Below are 11532 nucleotides of genomic sequence, written 5' to 3'. Positions count from 1 at the left end.
GGGAGAACCACCCCCACCAAAACATTTTAATGTCCTAGACACAGAGGCCCGTATCCTCCTCTTGGGATGTGTTCGTGTCCCTGCCAGTGGAAATTTAGACGACGACAACAACAGTAAAATCATGGAGTAAGTCTTTGTGTCCAGAACCTTCAGGTCTGCCCTTCCCCAACTGGGTGTGCTTTTGCTGCACCGAAGCAGCGACCGCCACATCCTCAAGCCATCAGGAAGGGCAACAGAAAATCTTGGTTTCAGGTTTAGTGCAAATGTTAACCATGCATGCACATTGGCTCAGAAGCATGTCTCTCTTCTCCACAACACCCGCTGGAAATCCCAACAGCATGCTGCCCCACGGGGCTGTTCTCCAAGCAGAAGGGGGGACCTCGGACAGTTTGCCAGAGCAATTTCACTGGCAGAACGACTCATGGGGCATTTTTATCTCTGGTTCCAGAGTCTGGACCCTCTAGGGAAGGCCCCATGACAGAAGAGTGCCACTCCCAAAGCAGAAGCATCACCACCCACATTTTGCTCAAAGCAAAACTGGGGATGGCTCACCAAGGAGAAATGCTTGAGGAAAAGCAAACAAATTCTCCATGAGGACAAGCGCCGTTCCTCAAGGAGAGGCCGGGTCTGCACATTCCAGACTCAGAGCAGAAAACTCTGAGGTTTGGAAGTTATGAATGTTTGGTTCATTTCAGTCTTAGCTGCCTGGTGCTCTCTGGGGGCTAGCTCAGAAGCACAAATGCAGACAAGAGCAGAAACCATGACATCCATAAATCTGAACCCCCCCAGAGCTGCCAGTTTCAGAATCTGAAGACAACTTTTAGACCACCAACCCTTTCTCATTCTTTTTGCAGTGTGACTTTTGAGGGAGATCCTTCCTCCCCACTTGAACAAGTCTCTTTGACGGTTTTAAGGCAATAGTTGAACAATTATTTTGTTAAATTTAATCATATCTCTATTTTTAATAAATGCCCCAAACTCAACAGTATCCATAATTGGCCACAAGGGTTGGCTGCAGTTGTCTGCCTTTTGATTAGAATATTAATTTAAATATGAGGAAGCAAATCTGAGCTACCATGCTTTTTGCCTCCCAATTCTGTTGGGGTGCTGGGGTCCAAGACAGAGAGAGAGAAGGTGCGGAGCCGGTCAAGCACAGATCTTTGTAACAGCTGCAGACACCTAGACCTTGTCACTCCACAGACTTCTCTTCCTCTTTCTTCCCACAGATGTACCTACAAACTCCTTTGACTTAGCTCATGCCCCATTGATTCCCCCTAACGAGCCCCGGTGGAGGCTTTGGTAGAGGCCTTGAGACACATTCCCCACAGAGATCACTTGGAAGAGCTTCTGCTTCCAAAGACACACGGAGAAAGAGCCCTTCGGACCAAGCCCAGAGGCCCAGCTCTGAGAAAAGACACCCGAGGGGCAGCATGTGCCAGGGACCCCCCCGGGAGAAAGCAGCATGCCACTTGACCCAGCACTAGTAGCCAATGCCAGCCTGCCCCACAACCAGACCTCTGCAAACGCCCCATGGGTGGAACGGCAGCCGGGAATCGACCTTGACTGGTTTCCAAGCTGAAGTTGCAACCTCCATGCCAACCCTCCTTCATTCTTGGAGTCTATTTTCTAGACCAGGGATTCTCAACGTTGGGTCCCCAGATGTTATTGGACTTCAACTCCCATAATCCCCAACCAAAGGCCACTGGGGCAGGGGATTATGGGAGTTGAAGTCCAATAACAGCGGGGGACCCCACGTTGAGAATCCCTGTTCTAGACCTCTCAATCTGGAATCTACCTTTTTGTTTGTTTGGTTGGTTGGTTGGTTGGCAGGCAGGCAGGCAATCTTGAACTTCTCTTTCCCGGTCAGAAGCCTGCAAGACTCTGCCACAAAACCACCCTGAGGGCCACGGATTCTGGAACCCACGGGTACCTCACTCGCACCAACCCCAAGACTCTGAAGTGGGCAGGTGCCCCGTTCTGCTTGAAGAACCAACCGACATCTCCTTTGCCCTCTTGCCACTCCAACCCCACCCCACCCCTCACCCACCACCAGGGGTTAGAGTTTGTGGCTTGCGCCCTCCTCCTCCACCACCGTTCGGATCTCGGCTTCCTCGCCCCCCTCCTCGTCCACCAGCCCGTTGAGGTGCGCTCTGCTAGTGGGAGGCTTCTCGGCGGCATCCGCCAAGGGGCCGGGCCGCAGGGGCTGCGGGGGCGGCGCTCCGTTGCCCCCCTCCGACTTGCTGAAGTTGAACAGTTTGCTCGGGTTGAAAGGCTTCGTGGGGGACTGCAGCTTCTCGGTGCTGGCCTCCCGCTTGGTCTCTGGCGACTTAAGGAACTTGAAGCTGAGGAAGCCGGGGAGTTTGTTATCCGTGCCTGTCGGGGACTGCGGGGAACGGGCCGTCCCGGTCCCGCCTGCCCCGGCTCCCCCGGACAAGAACTTGCCCTGCAGCGGGATGATCTGCTTGAGTTTCATGACGTTGTTGGTGGCCAGGAGGGAGCTGGGCCGCTTGGGCTTCTCAGAGCCGTGGCCCAGCCCCCCGGCCCCTTTCCCTTTGGGCTGGCTCTTCTCGTGGCCCAGGTCCTGCCCGCCGGTGTCGGCCTTGCCTTCCTCCCGGCCGCTCTCCCGCTCCTTCCGGGCGTGGTACTCGGCGTGGCGCTGGCGCTCCTCCTCCTCTCGCTTGCGGCGCTGCTGCTGCTGGAAGTGCTGCTGGGCCTGCCGCTCGTGTTTCTGGAGGGGGAAAATGGCAGGCAGGCGTCACGCAAGGGGGCCGTGGGTGGGGGGGCCGGCTGGTCCAGGGGCAGCGGCTCCCCACTCTCTTTATGACATGGGTGGGGGCAGGAGGTTTATCAGGGCCCTCTGAGGAACCCCTAGGTGGTTTTCAGCAGGGCAGCAAGGGGTCCCAGCATCTAAGGTTTGCGGGGGGGGGGAGAGGGAGAGAGAGAGAGAGAGAGAGAGAGACCCACCCGCCCCGAGATGAAAGCGGAAAGGAAGATAAGAACATGAGCATAGGCCTGCTGGATCAGGCCCAAAGCCTATTCCTAGGCTTTGGAATGCGCTCCCAATTGAAATAAGAGCCTCCCCCATCTCTGACAATTTTTAAAAAGTCTTTAAAGATGCATCTGTTCACCCAGGCTTTTAACTGATCCTGTTTTCATTGTTTTTAATGTTGTTTTATAATATTGTTTTAAATTTTGTAAATGGTTGTGTTTTAAATTTCCTGGTTTTTTTGTTTTTAACTAAGGTTTTAAATGTTGTTTTTATCTTGTCGTAAACTGCCCAGAGACCTAAGTTTTGGGCAGTATAAAAATATGTGAAATAAATAAAATAAATAAAACAAATAAATATCAGGTCCAGCATCCTGTTTCACACAGTGGCCCACCTCTGGGAAGCCCACAGGCAAGAGGTGAGGGCATTCTCTCTCTCTCTCTGCTGCTGCTGCTCCCCTGCATCTGGGATTCGGAGGCATCTTGCCTCTTGGGCAGGAGGCAGCCTATAGCTCTCAGACCACTAGCCATGGCTAGGCCTGTCCTCCATGAATTTATCTAAGCTCTTCTTTAAAGCCACCCAGGCTAGTGGCCATCGCCACCTCTTGTGGCAGAGAATTCCACAGGCTAACTATGCGCCATGTGGAAAAATATTCCCTTGCATCGGTCCAAAGTTTCTTGGCAATCAGGTGAAGGAAGCTTGTGAAAGGAAAAGCAGTTCCTGGGTTCAGGGAAGCTGCAGTGGGACGGTGTTCACCCAGGCAGCATGCTCGGCCTGCCGGTGTCGTTTGACCTGGAGGGCGGGAAGAGGGGCTCCCGAGGAAGACGACGGCGCTCACAGACCTACCTTGAAGGCTTCTCGCCGCTGGTACTCCAGTTTCGCCATCTCCTCGGCCACCCAAGCCGGGATGTCGGGGATTGCCACTTGGATGACGTATTTCAGCAGCAGTGCAAAATGCTGTCAGAGGCGGGAGGGGAGATGAGTGAGGTTGAGGAAGTTGATTGCTAGCAAGTGGGTGCAACTACAAGACACCCCCCCTCAACATCCCCCCCCCCCCCGCAGTCTCTTTTGGTCCGCCAGAGCTGCCGAAAGATCTTTCTGTGTCTGGAACCCTGGAGAGCGGCTGCCAGTCAGAGTTGACAATACCCAGCTAGATGGACCAAGAGCTGGACTCAGCAGGCAGCTACCACCTGCATGCAAAGCAGTGGGCAGAGCCTCTGCTTTGCAGTGCAGAAGATCCCAGGTTCAGTCTCTGACATCTTCAGGAACGGCTGGAGAAGACTCCCCTCCGGTTGCTGAAGAGATGCTGCCAGCCCGTGCAGACCATCCTGAGCTAGGAGGACCAAGGGTCTGACTCGGTCGTTCCTTCCTGAAACTCTGGTGACTCACTGACTGAACAGAGCAATCCTACAGAAGGAAGGCTCCTCTGTATTTTGGTGGACCTTAGGTACGTGCCCATCGGATTGCAGCCTTAGGAAACATGGATGGAACGACACAGCCCTAATGGTCACACACGCTCGGTCCAGAATGCCCAGGCTTAACGGCAGGGGCCCGGGGAAGAGGAGAGAGTTGAGGTGGGGTCTCTCTGATAAGGCCGTTACCTCCAGCACGACCACGGAGATGATGGCCCCCTCAGGGCTGAGCCAGGGGAAGAGGCGTTGCAGCTGCCCGCACTGTCCAATCAGGTAGCAGTTCACCACGATGGCCAGGACCCCCATGGCCTCCATGACCTTCTGCAGAGGGGGAAGGAGGGAGGGAAAGAAAGAATGAAGGAAGGAAACAGAAAACGGAGCCGCTCTCTCCAAAGCAATACACCTGGTGGGGACTGAAGAGGTTTCCTGGTGGCACCAGGGGGGGAAATGGGGGGCAAAAGCCAAGGGCCAAAGGACATTTATGGGTGGGCACGCTGTGCCCCACATTATATGTCATGTGGAATGAGTCCTGTGTGGGGTTGGGGTTATGACATTATGTAAGATGTATTTTATAGAATTTTGTGGCTGTGTATGTTATTGCTTGTAAGCCGCCCTGAGTCCGATGGGAGTAGGGCGACATGTCAATCTAACTAAATAATAATAAATAAATCTATTTTATTTATTTACTTGTTCAATTTCTATACTGCCCTTCCAAAAAGGCTCAGGGCAGTTTACATTAAAACCAAACCATTAAAATCAGTTAACGATTAAAACAGAAAGTATAACACAGTGTAAACAACAATAATTAACAATTAAAACATCACAAGACAGCAATTAAACCATCAGAACAATTAAAAAAAAAGAACACCCCAAAACCAGGTTGCAACATTAAAACGCATCAAAACAATATTAATGAAAAGCCTGGGTGAACGGGTGCGTCTTTAAAGACTTTTTAAAAGCTGTCAGAGATGGGGAGGCTCTTATTTCACTAGGGAGCGCATTCCAAAGCCTTGGGGCAGCCACGGAGAAGGCCCGTCCCTGTGTAGCCACCAGATGAGCTGGTGGCAACTGCAGATGGACCTCTCCTAATCATCTCAATGGGCGGTGGGGTTCGTAACGAAGAAGACGGTCTCTTAAGTATCCAGGGTATTTCTGAAACAGAAAAGGTTGGGGGGCTAACTACTGGTCTAGGGGGGGCGCTTGCCCCATTGCCCCTCCTCTGGAGCTACCCTCAACTGCAGGAGAGATTCCCCTCTGCATTTGTGTCTCAGGAAGAGCTTGCTTCTAGTCCTCATGATGCTGCAAGAGGGGTGGGGTGCCCCTGAGCCGCCCCCCTCCCCAATGATCAAAGGAGAGAGAAAAGGGAAAGGCCAGAGCCAATCTCAGCCTCCACTCCCGGTATTGAACAAAGAGCCGCCATGAGCTGCGATTCTCAGCAGACTGCCGGGATAACAACGCCGCCTTTATAGACAGTCGATGGTGCAGTCACATTGGGAATCCTGTGCACAGTAGCTTAAGTTTTGCCATCCCAAAAAAGGATATCTGGAAATGGTGCCATGAAATGTCGCCCAGATCATCTCAGGGCTGGAGCACCTTCCTTATGGGGAAAAGCTAAAGTGGCCAGAGCTTTCTAGTTTAGAAGGAGAGGACTAGAAACTGAGCATGCCGTCGAAACGCTGGAAGGAGAGACATTTCCCTCTCCCTCCCCACAGAACTAGAATTGGAGGTGATCACTCTGTAAAACCGAAAGGCAGGAGATTCAGGACACACAAAAGAAAAGAAAAAAACTTCTGCACCAAACACCTAATTAACTCACAGAACTCACTGCCACGAGATGTGGTGAGAGCTACTAGCTCAGGTAGCTTTAAAAGGGGATTCAACAAGTTTACTGGAGGAGGAGGAGGAGGACGGATCTATCACGGGCTCTTAGCTGCGATAACTAAATAGAACTTCCATGTTCCGAGGCAGCCTACCTCTGAATAGCTGATGCTGGGGACAGTGAACAGGGGAAGGTCACCATCTTTGTGACCTGTTTGGGGGCTTCCCAGAGCCAGCCAGCCAGTGTTGGAAACAAGAAGCTGGGGCAGACAGAACTTTCCTCTGATCCAGCAGAGTGCCTTTTAACTTCTTCTGTAATGCTAATCGCCCCACGCACACCCTTCTTTCTGCTAGCATCATAAGCTAAACCAACCCTGAAAGCTGGGCCCAGAGGCTGACCTGCCACTGCCCGATGCTTTCCACCCGCTGTCCGAAGGGGCGCTGCAACCCCGTACAGAGCTTGAAGGCATCACTCCGGATCTCAATGATGTTGTTGATCAGGGCACACACAGCAGCCAGCGGGAAGGCGGACGAGAAGAGGACCACGTAGCCAAACTGGATAAACATTTCTTGGTAATCCTGAAAAGTGTCCTGGATCGAGAGGGCAAAGGTCACTGCTCGGATCCGAGACTAACACGGCCAAAACTTACTCCGCCACAGCAAACAGGGAGAGAGCATTATGGGTTGCAATGAAGAGGAGGAAACTGGCACCCTCAACCTCCCTCATGGCGGCGTGCCATGCTCACCCTGCCCCTCACCTCGTATTTCTTCATGCAGCTTTCCACCTCGGCCTGGGCGAGCCGCGTGGTGTAGTTCTCCTCCGGCGGGTCAATCCAGGAGGTCCGCGTAGGCCTGCGATACTCCTCCTCGTCTTCCTCTTCCTGGCCCTCTGAGGGGTTCTTGGCCACCCGCGGTCGCCGCGCCCGCATGACGACCGCCGGCTCCTTGGCCTCGGGCGGACACTTGAGGGGGCTCCCCGAGGCCCCGTCGCTCTCGTCGTCGTCGTCCTCGCACAGCTCAAAAACAGAAGCTGGATCCATCCCCTTCTCCACCATGGTGGGGCTCCCCTCTTCCAAGAAGCTCACCTCCTCTAGGCCGCCCACGTCCCCCGCCTTGCGGTCGGCCTTCTCGATAAAACTCACCTTCTTCAGCTTCAGGCCGCAGTCGAGAATGCTCTCGTCTTCCGAGTCCGACTCCTTATTCTCGTCTTCTTCCTCGGGGACCCCGCACCCGCCGTTGAGACATTTCTTCTCCCCTTTGGGCGCACCCCCCTCCGCTGCGGCCTCCGGCGGCTCTGGTCCATGACCCGCCAGCGGGTTGCCTTGCCGGGGCCGAGGGTTGCCACCTGAAGGTTTGCCCAGCGTGTATTTCTGGGTCAGGAGCCGGAGGAGGGTGTGCGCGACCTCCCGGAAGTTCTGCATGCTGAGGTCGCCGCGCTTGAACTTGCTGTAGAGGTGGGGCTGCGAGACCTCCTTGACGTTTTGCAAGAACTGGCGCGTGATGAGGAGAGTGGCCAGCATCTGCGGGGGGGGGGGGGGGGAAGGTGCGGAACCAAATATCACCGTGAACGTCTGCCAAAGCCTAGCCTTTTTCCTGCTGGCAAGAGCAACACCCCACAAGCTGGAGGTGCCCCTAAACGTAGCCACACAGGGGCTGGGGTCAGGGTGGGCCTCTCCCGGATGGTGTCAGTTTCATTTAGAAAGGAAGCCTCTAGGCCAGGCCTGCTTAACTTTGGCCCTCCTGCAGATGTTGGCCTACAACTCCCATCATCCCTGGCTATTGGCCACTGTGGCTGGGGATTATGGGAGTTGTAGTCTGGAAACAGCTGGGGGGGGGCAAAGTTGAGCAGGCCTGCAAGGGTGAGTGAAAATAACTGCCAGGCTCTCCGTATTATTTATCTATTAATAATAATACGGAGAGCCTGACAGTTATTTTCACTCATTTTTCATAAATTAATAAATTTAATTTACTTAATAATAATTAATAAATTTAATTTAATAATTTAATTTATTAATAAATTAATAAATTTAATTTAATAATTTAATTTATTAATAAATTAATAAATTTAATTTAATAATTTAATTTAATTTATTAATAAATTAATAAATTTAATTTAACATTTTCATAAATTAATAAATTTTCATTAATTAATTAATTTAATTTTTATACCGCCCTTCCAAAGCGGTTCAGGGCTCCATTCACCAGCGACACCCTCGTGTTGCTACCTTCAAGGCTCAGTCAGAATCCAAGGGCCCCTTCCATGCTGAGCCCTCCTCCTGACAGATGGGGCAAGTTTTGCAAGCTCTCGCCCCGAGATCTCGCCAGAGCCACTCCTGTGAAGTGATGCTGTCTGATGGCCAGCGTGAACGCCTCCAGGTGGGCGTGCTGCCGTCTACTTCTTCCCCCACCCGATAGGGTCGTCCCCGCAAGACCCAGGCGGGGAGAAGCCCCGGCACGACGCTTTCCACGTTTACCTGCGGAGAACGGCTCCATTTTGGGGATTCCCTTACAACAACAAATAGGCTATTTTGCTGTTATTCTGGAACAAATCCTGGTTCTCCTAAAATACTAGCATTTGGCTTCGCCCTGACCAAGGCAGCCCCAACCCCTCTTGCCAAAGACGACCCTCCCACTTTTCGTCCCATCCTATCTGTGCCTCTCCATTGTCCCCATGGATTGCAAGCCCTTTGGGGCAGGGGCCTGTCCAGTTTTGCTCATGTTACAGTAAGGAGCAGAACTGGACCAGCCCCTGCCCCAAGGGGCTTGCAATTCATGGGGACAATGGAGAGGCCCAGACGGGAGCACCATGTGCACGCAAGAGACCAGTGCGATGTGCCGAGAGGGCATGGCGCCACCACAATGCCGAAGCTCACGTCCTGATCAGTGCCGGGATGGGAGGCTGGCTGGGAATCTCATGAGTTCCCAGGGACCCCCAATCAGTTCCCATGAGAACCGCCTCGAGTTCCGTAATGGAAGGAAAGTGGGATATGGAGATAAATAAACACACCAAATTAAACAGAACAATGAATTAAAATAAGTTATGGCAGCTACCAGAGTGGCGAAGAGCAACAATGAGAAAAGGCATGTAAGATGGAGAAGGGGGGGTGAATCTGCCCGATGTCTGAAGGCCAGCTTTGCTTTTGCCCCACTTGACTTGACTTTGGATACCCAACGGCCAATTTATCTCCCCCTCCCTGCCCCGCACTTCTGCAACGCCCCCCCGCCCCCCGAACCATTGGCTTGCCCCGTCAGCTCCTACTTTGGTGACTCCCAGCTGCCAGCAAAAGCTCATCAGGCCCTTAAAGAAGATGAGGCAGAGGTGGAGTTGGAGGATGACGGAGGGAAGGATGGCGTCTTTAAGCTGACGCACGAGGCTTTGGAAGAGAGAGAAGATGAGCAGGAGCTGTGGAAGGTGGGACGGACGGACAGACGGAGAGAGAGACACACACACAGACAGGAAAAAAAAACACACCAAAATTCAAACCAACTCAAATGAGAAAAAGGAAACCAGGGTGGCAGCAGAGTCCCAAAGGACTGTTCTCACGGCTGGAGGAGGCACCTTCTAGAGAGGCGGACTTTGGCTTCCGTGGCCTGCCCCTGTCACGGCTGCCTGCGTCCGCACAAGCCCCTTTCCAAGGAATTGCTCTCCTTCGCTGACTCCGCTTTTGCAGAGAATCCAGACGGCGCGGTAGCCAACCGCTGGTCTTGCGCGCTGGTGACTTGGGCATGATCCGCTTACAGTCCTTTGGGGACCCTATTCACTGTCTCCGCCCCCAATGGTAATTGCACTACCAGCCTATCCAGTGCGGGCAAAGCGTGGTAGTGGAGACTTTTCAGGCAACCGAAAAGCTGCCTGTTCTCAACTTTCTGTTTTGATTGCATCAAGTACAGCACAGCAGGAGTGTGTGTGTGTGGGGGGGGGGGTGGGGGCAGAGAAAGGCGCTCCCTGCCAGAGCTTCAATGCACCGCTGGCTGGGGAAACTACAGCGTAGGGTTGAGTGGACCCCGCCCCACTACTGGCCACATGCCCTGTGCCTGATGTTGATGCAGGGGTGTGTGGTTTGGGCATGCTCAAAGTGGGGCTGCTGGCAGGATCTTCTCCCCCAGCTGCTGGCAAGCTCCCTATGCCTGTGTGTGTGTGCATGCCTTCATTCGTCAGCCCCTTTCCCCTTAACAACAAGTTCCTTCGTATTGTTTTTTCCCTTTATAGCAAAAATAGCAACCGTTTGCAATAAGAGAAAGAAAAGGGGGAAATATTAGAGGAAGCCAGCAAATTAAAGCCGCTGCAGGGAACAGCAGGGGAAGTTCCTAACTCACATCGCTAGGGGTCTTTGCTGAACAAAGAGTTGCTGCTAAGAGAATGGAAGAATTCTGGCCACAAGGGCGGGCAGGGCTGGGTTAGCCAGCGCTATACTTTAATTCCGCTGCTAGCCAGTCGTGGAAAAGCAAGGATCCAACAGCGCTGAAGAGCCCCCTGTGGAAGCAAACGTTGCCTTGGGGCAAATTCAACATCTTGGGCCCCCTGGTGGACAGAGCTTGGGCCAATCAGAAGGATAAGGAGCTGGAGACTTTCGCACTCGGGACTCTCCCCCCCCGCCCGATTCAAACCGCACCCTGACATGCTCCCTTTATCTTGGACTACCGTTACCTCTTCCGCTTGCAAGCTTCATACCTCCTTGAGGCGCTCCATGTCCTTGAGGTAGAACCCGATGTAGAAAAGACTTAGGTACGAATTGACAAACTGAAACTGTTGGGAAGCAAGAAGGGAAAATGAGCTCCAATGAGGGGAAACCCACATGCGCCAGGTCCCCAGAATCAGCTGTTCAACGACAGACTGCCTCGGAAACTGGGAGGTTCCATTTAGCTAGGATACGGGCATAGGAGGACGCTTGTGGGACCTTACCAAAGGCGGGCCTATCAAGGATGCTGCAGCCAATTCCTGAACTGAGCTGGGGGTCAGACTAGAAGACCTTTGAGGTCCCCACCCAACTCCAGAATTCTGCGATTCAGATTTTGAATTAATCCCAATATGGTAGTCTAAAAGTGGCTAGCCAGTTCTTTGTCATTCAGAAACTGGTATTCAGAGGTAGACTGCCTCCACACACTGAGGTTCTATTTAGTAAACGTGGCTGAGAGCCTATCCTCCATGCATCTGTCAGGTCTTTTAAAAAGCCATCTTGTGGCCTTGAGTTCCGTAAGATAACAATGGGCTGTCGGGGTGAGAGGGGAGTGTAGGAGTTTGAGCTGGAGTCTTTGGATTTTGTCCCTAGACTGGCACAATGAAATCAACACGAGGCACAGAAAGGCTGTGGGCAA

General features: G+C 52.8%; 1 protein-coding gene across 5 annotated transcripts in view; it reads right to left on the bottom strand.

Moving 5' to 3' along the window:
• Positions 1–240: 240 nt before the first annotated feature.
• ANO8 (anoctamin 8) overlaps positions 241–11532 on the bottom strand; it is a 43183-nt gene continuing 31891 nt past the window's right edge. For 4 of the 5 annotated variants that reach the window (XM_053294037.1, XM_053294036.1, XM_053294038.1 and 1 more), the window contains 7 exons: positions 10889–10963; positions 9476–9619; positions 6975–7736; positions 6616–6807; positions 4588–4719; positions 3833–3943; positions 241–2728 (listed from right to left, as the gene is read on the bottom strand). In XM_053294037.1, coding sequence (XP_053150012.1) covers positions 2057–2728; positions 3833–3943; positions 4588–4719; positions 6616–6807; positions 6975–7736; positions 9476–9619; positions 10889–10963 — 2088 coding nt within the window. In that variant the 3' untranslated portion in view covers positions 241–2056. The remainder of the gene's footprint in view (positions 2729–3832; positions 3944–4587; positions 4720–6615; positions 6808–6974; positions 7737–9475; positions 9620–10888; positions 10964–11532) is intronic. The other variant, XM_053294039.1, reaches the window with a different exon arrangement.

Source organism: Hemicordylus capensis, chromosome 2 (assembly GCF_027244095.1).
Source record: "Hemicordylus capensis ecotype Gifberg chromosome 2, rHemCap1.1.pri, whole genome shotgun sequence".
NCBI classification, from domain to species: Eukaryota; Metazoa; Chordata; class Lepidosauria; order Squamata; family Cordylidae; genus Hemicordylus; species Hemicordylus capensis.
The sequence above is the reverse complement of the archived record's forward strand: the minus strand, read 5'-3'. Positions and strand labels throughout refer to the sequence as shown.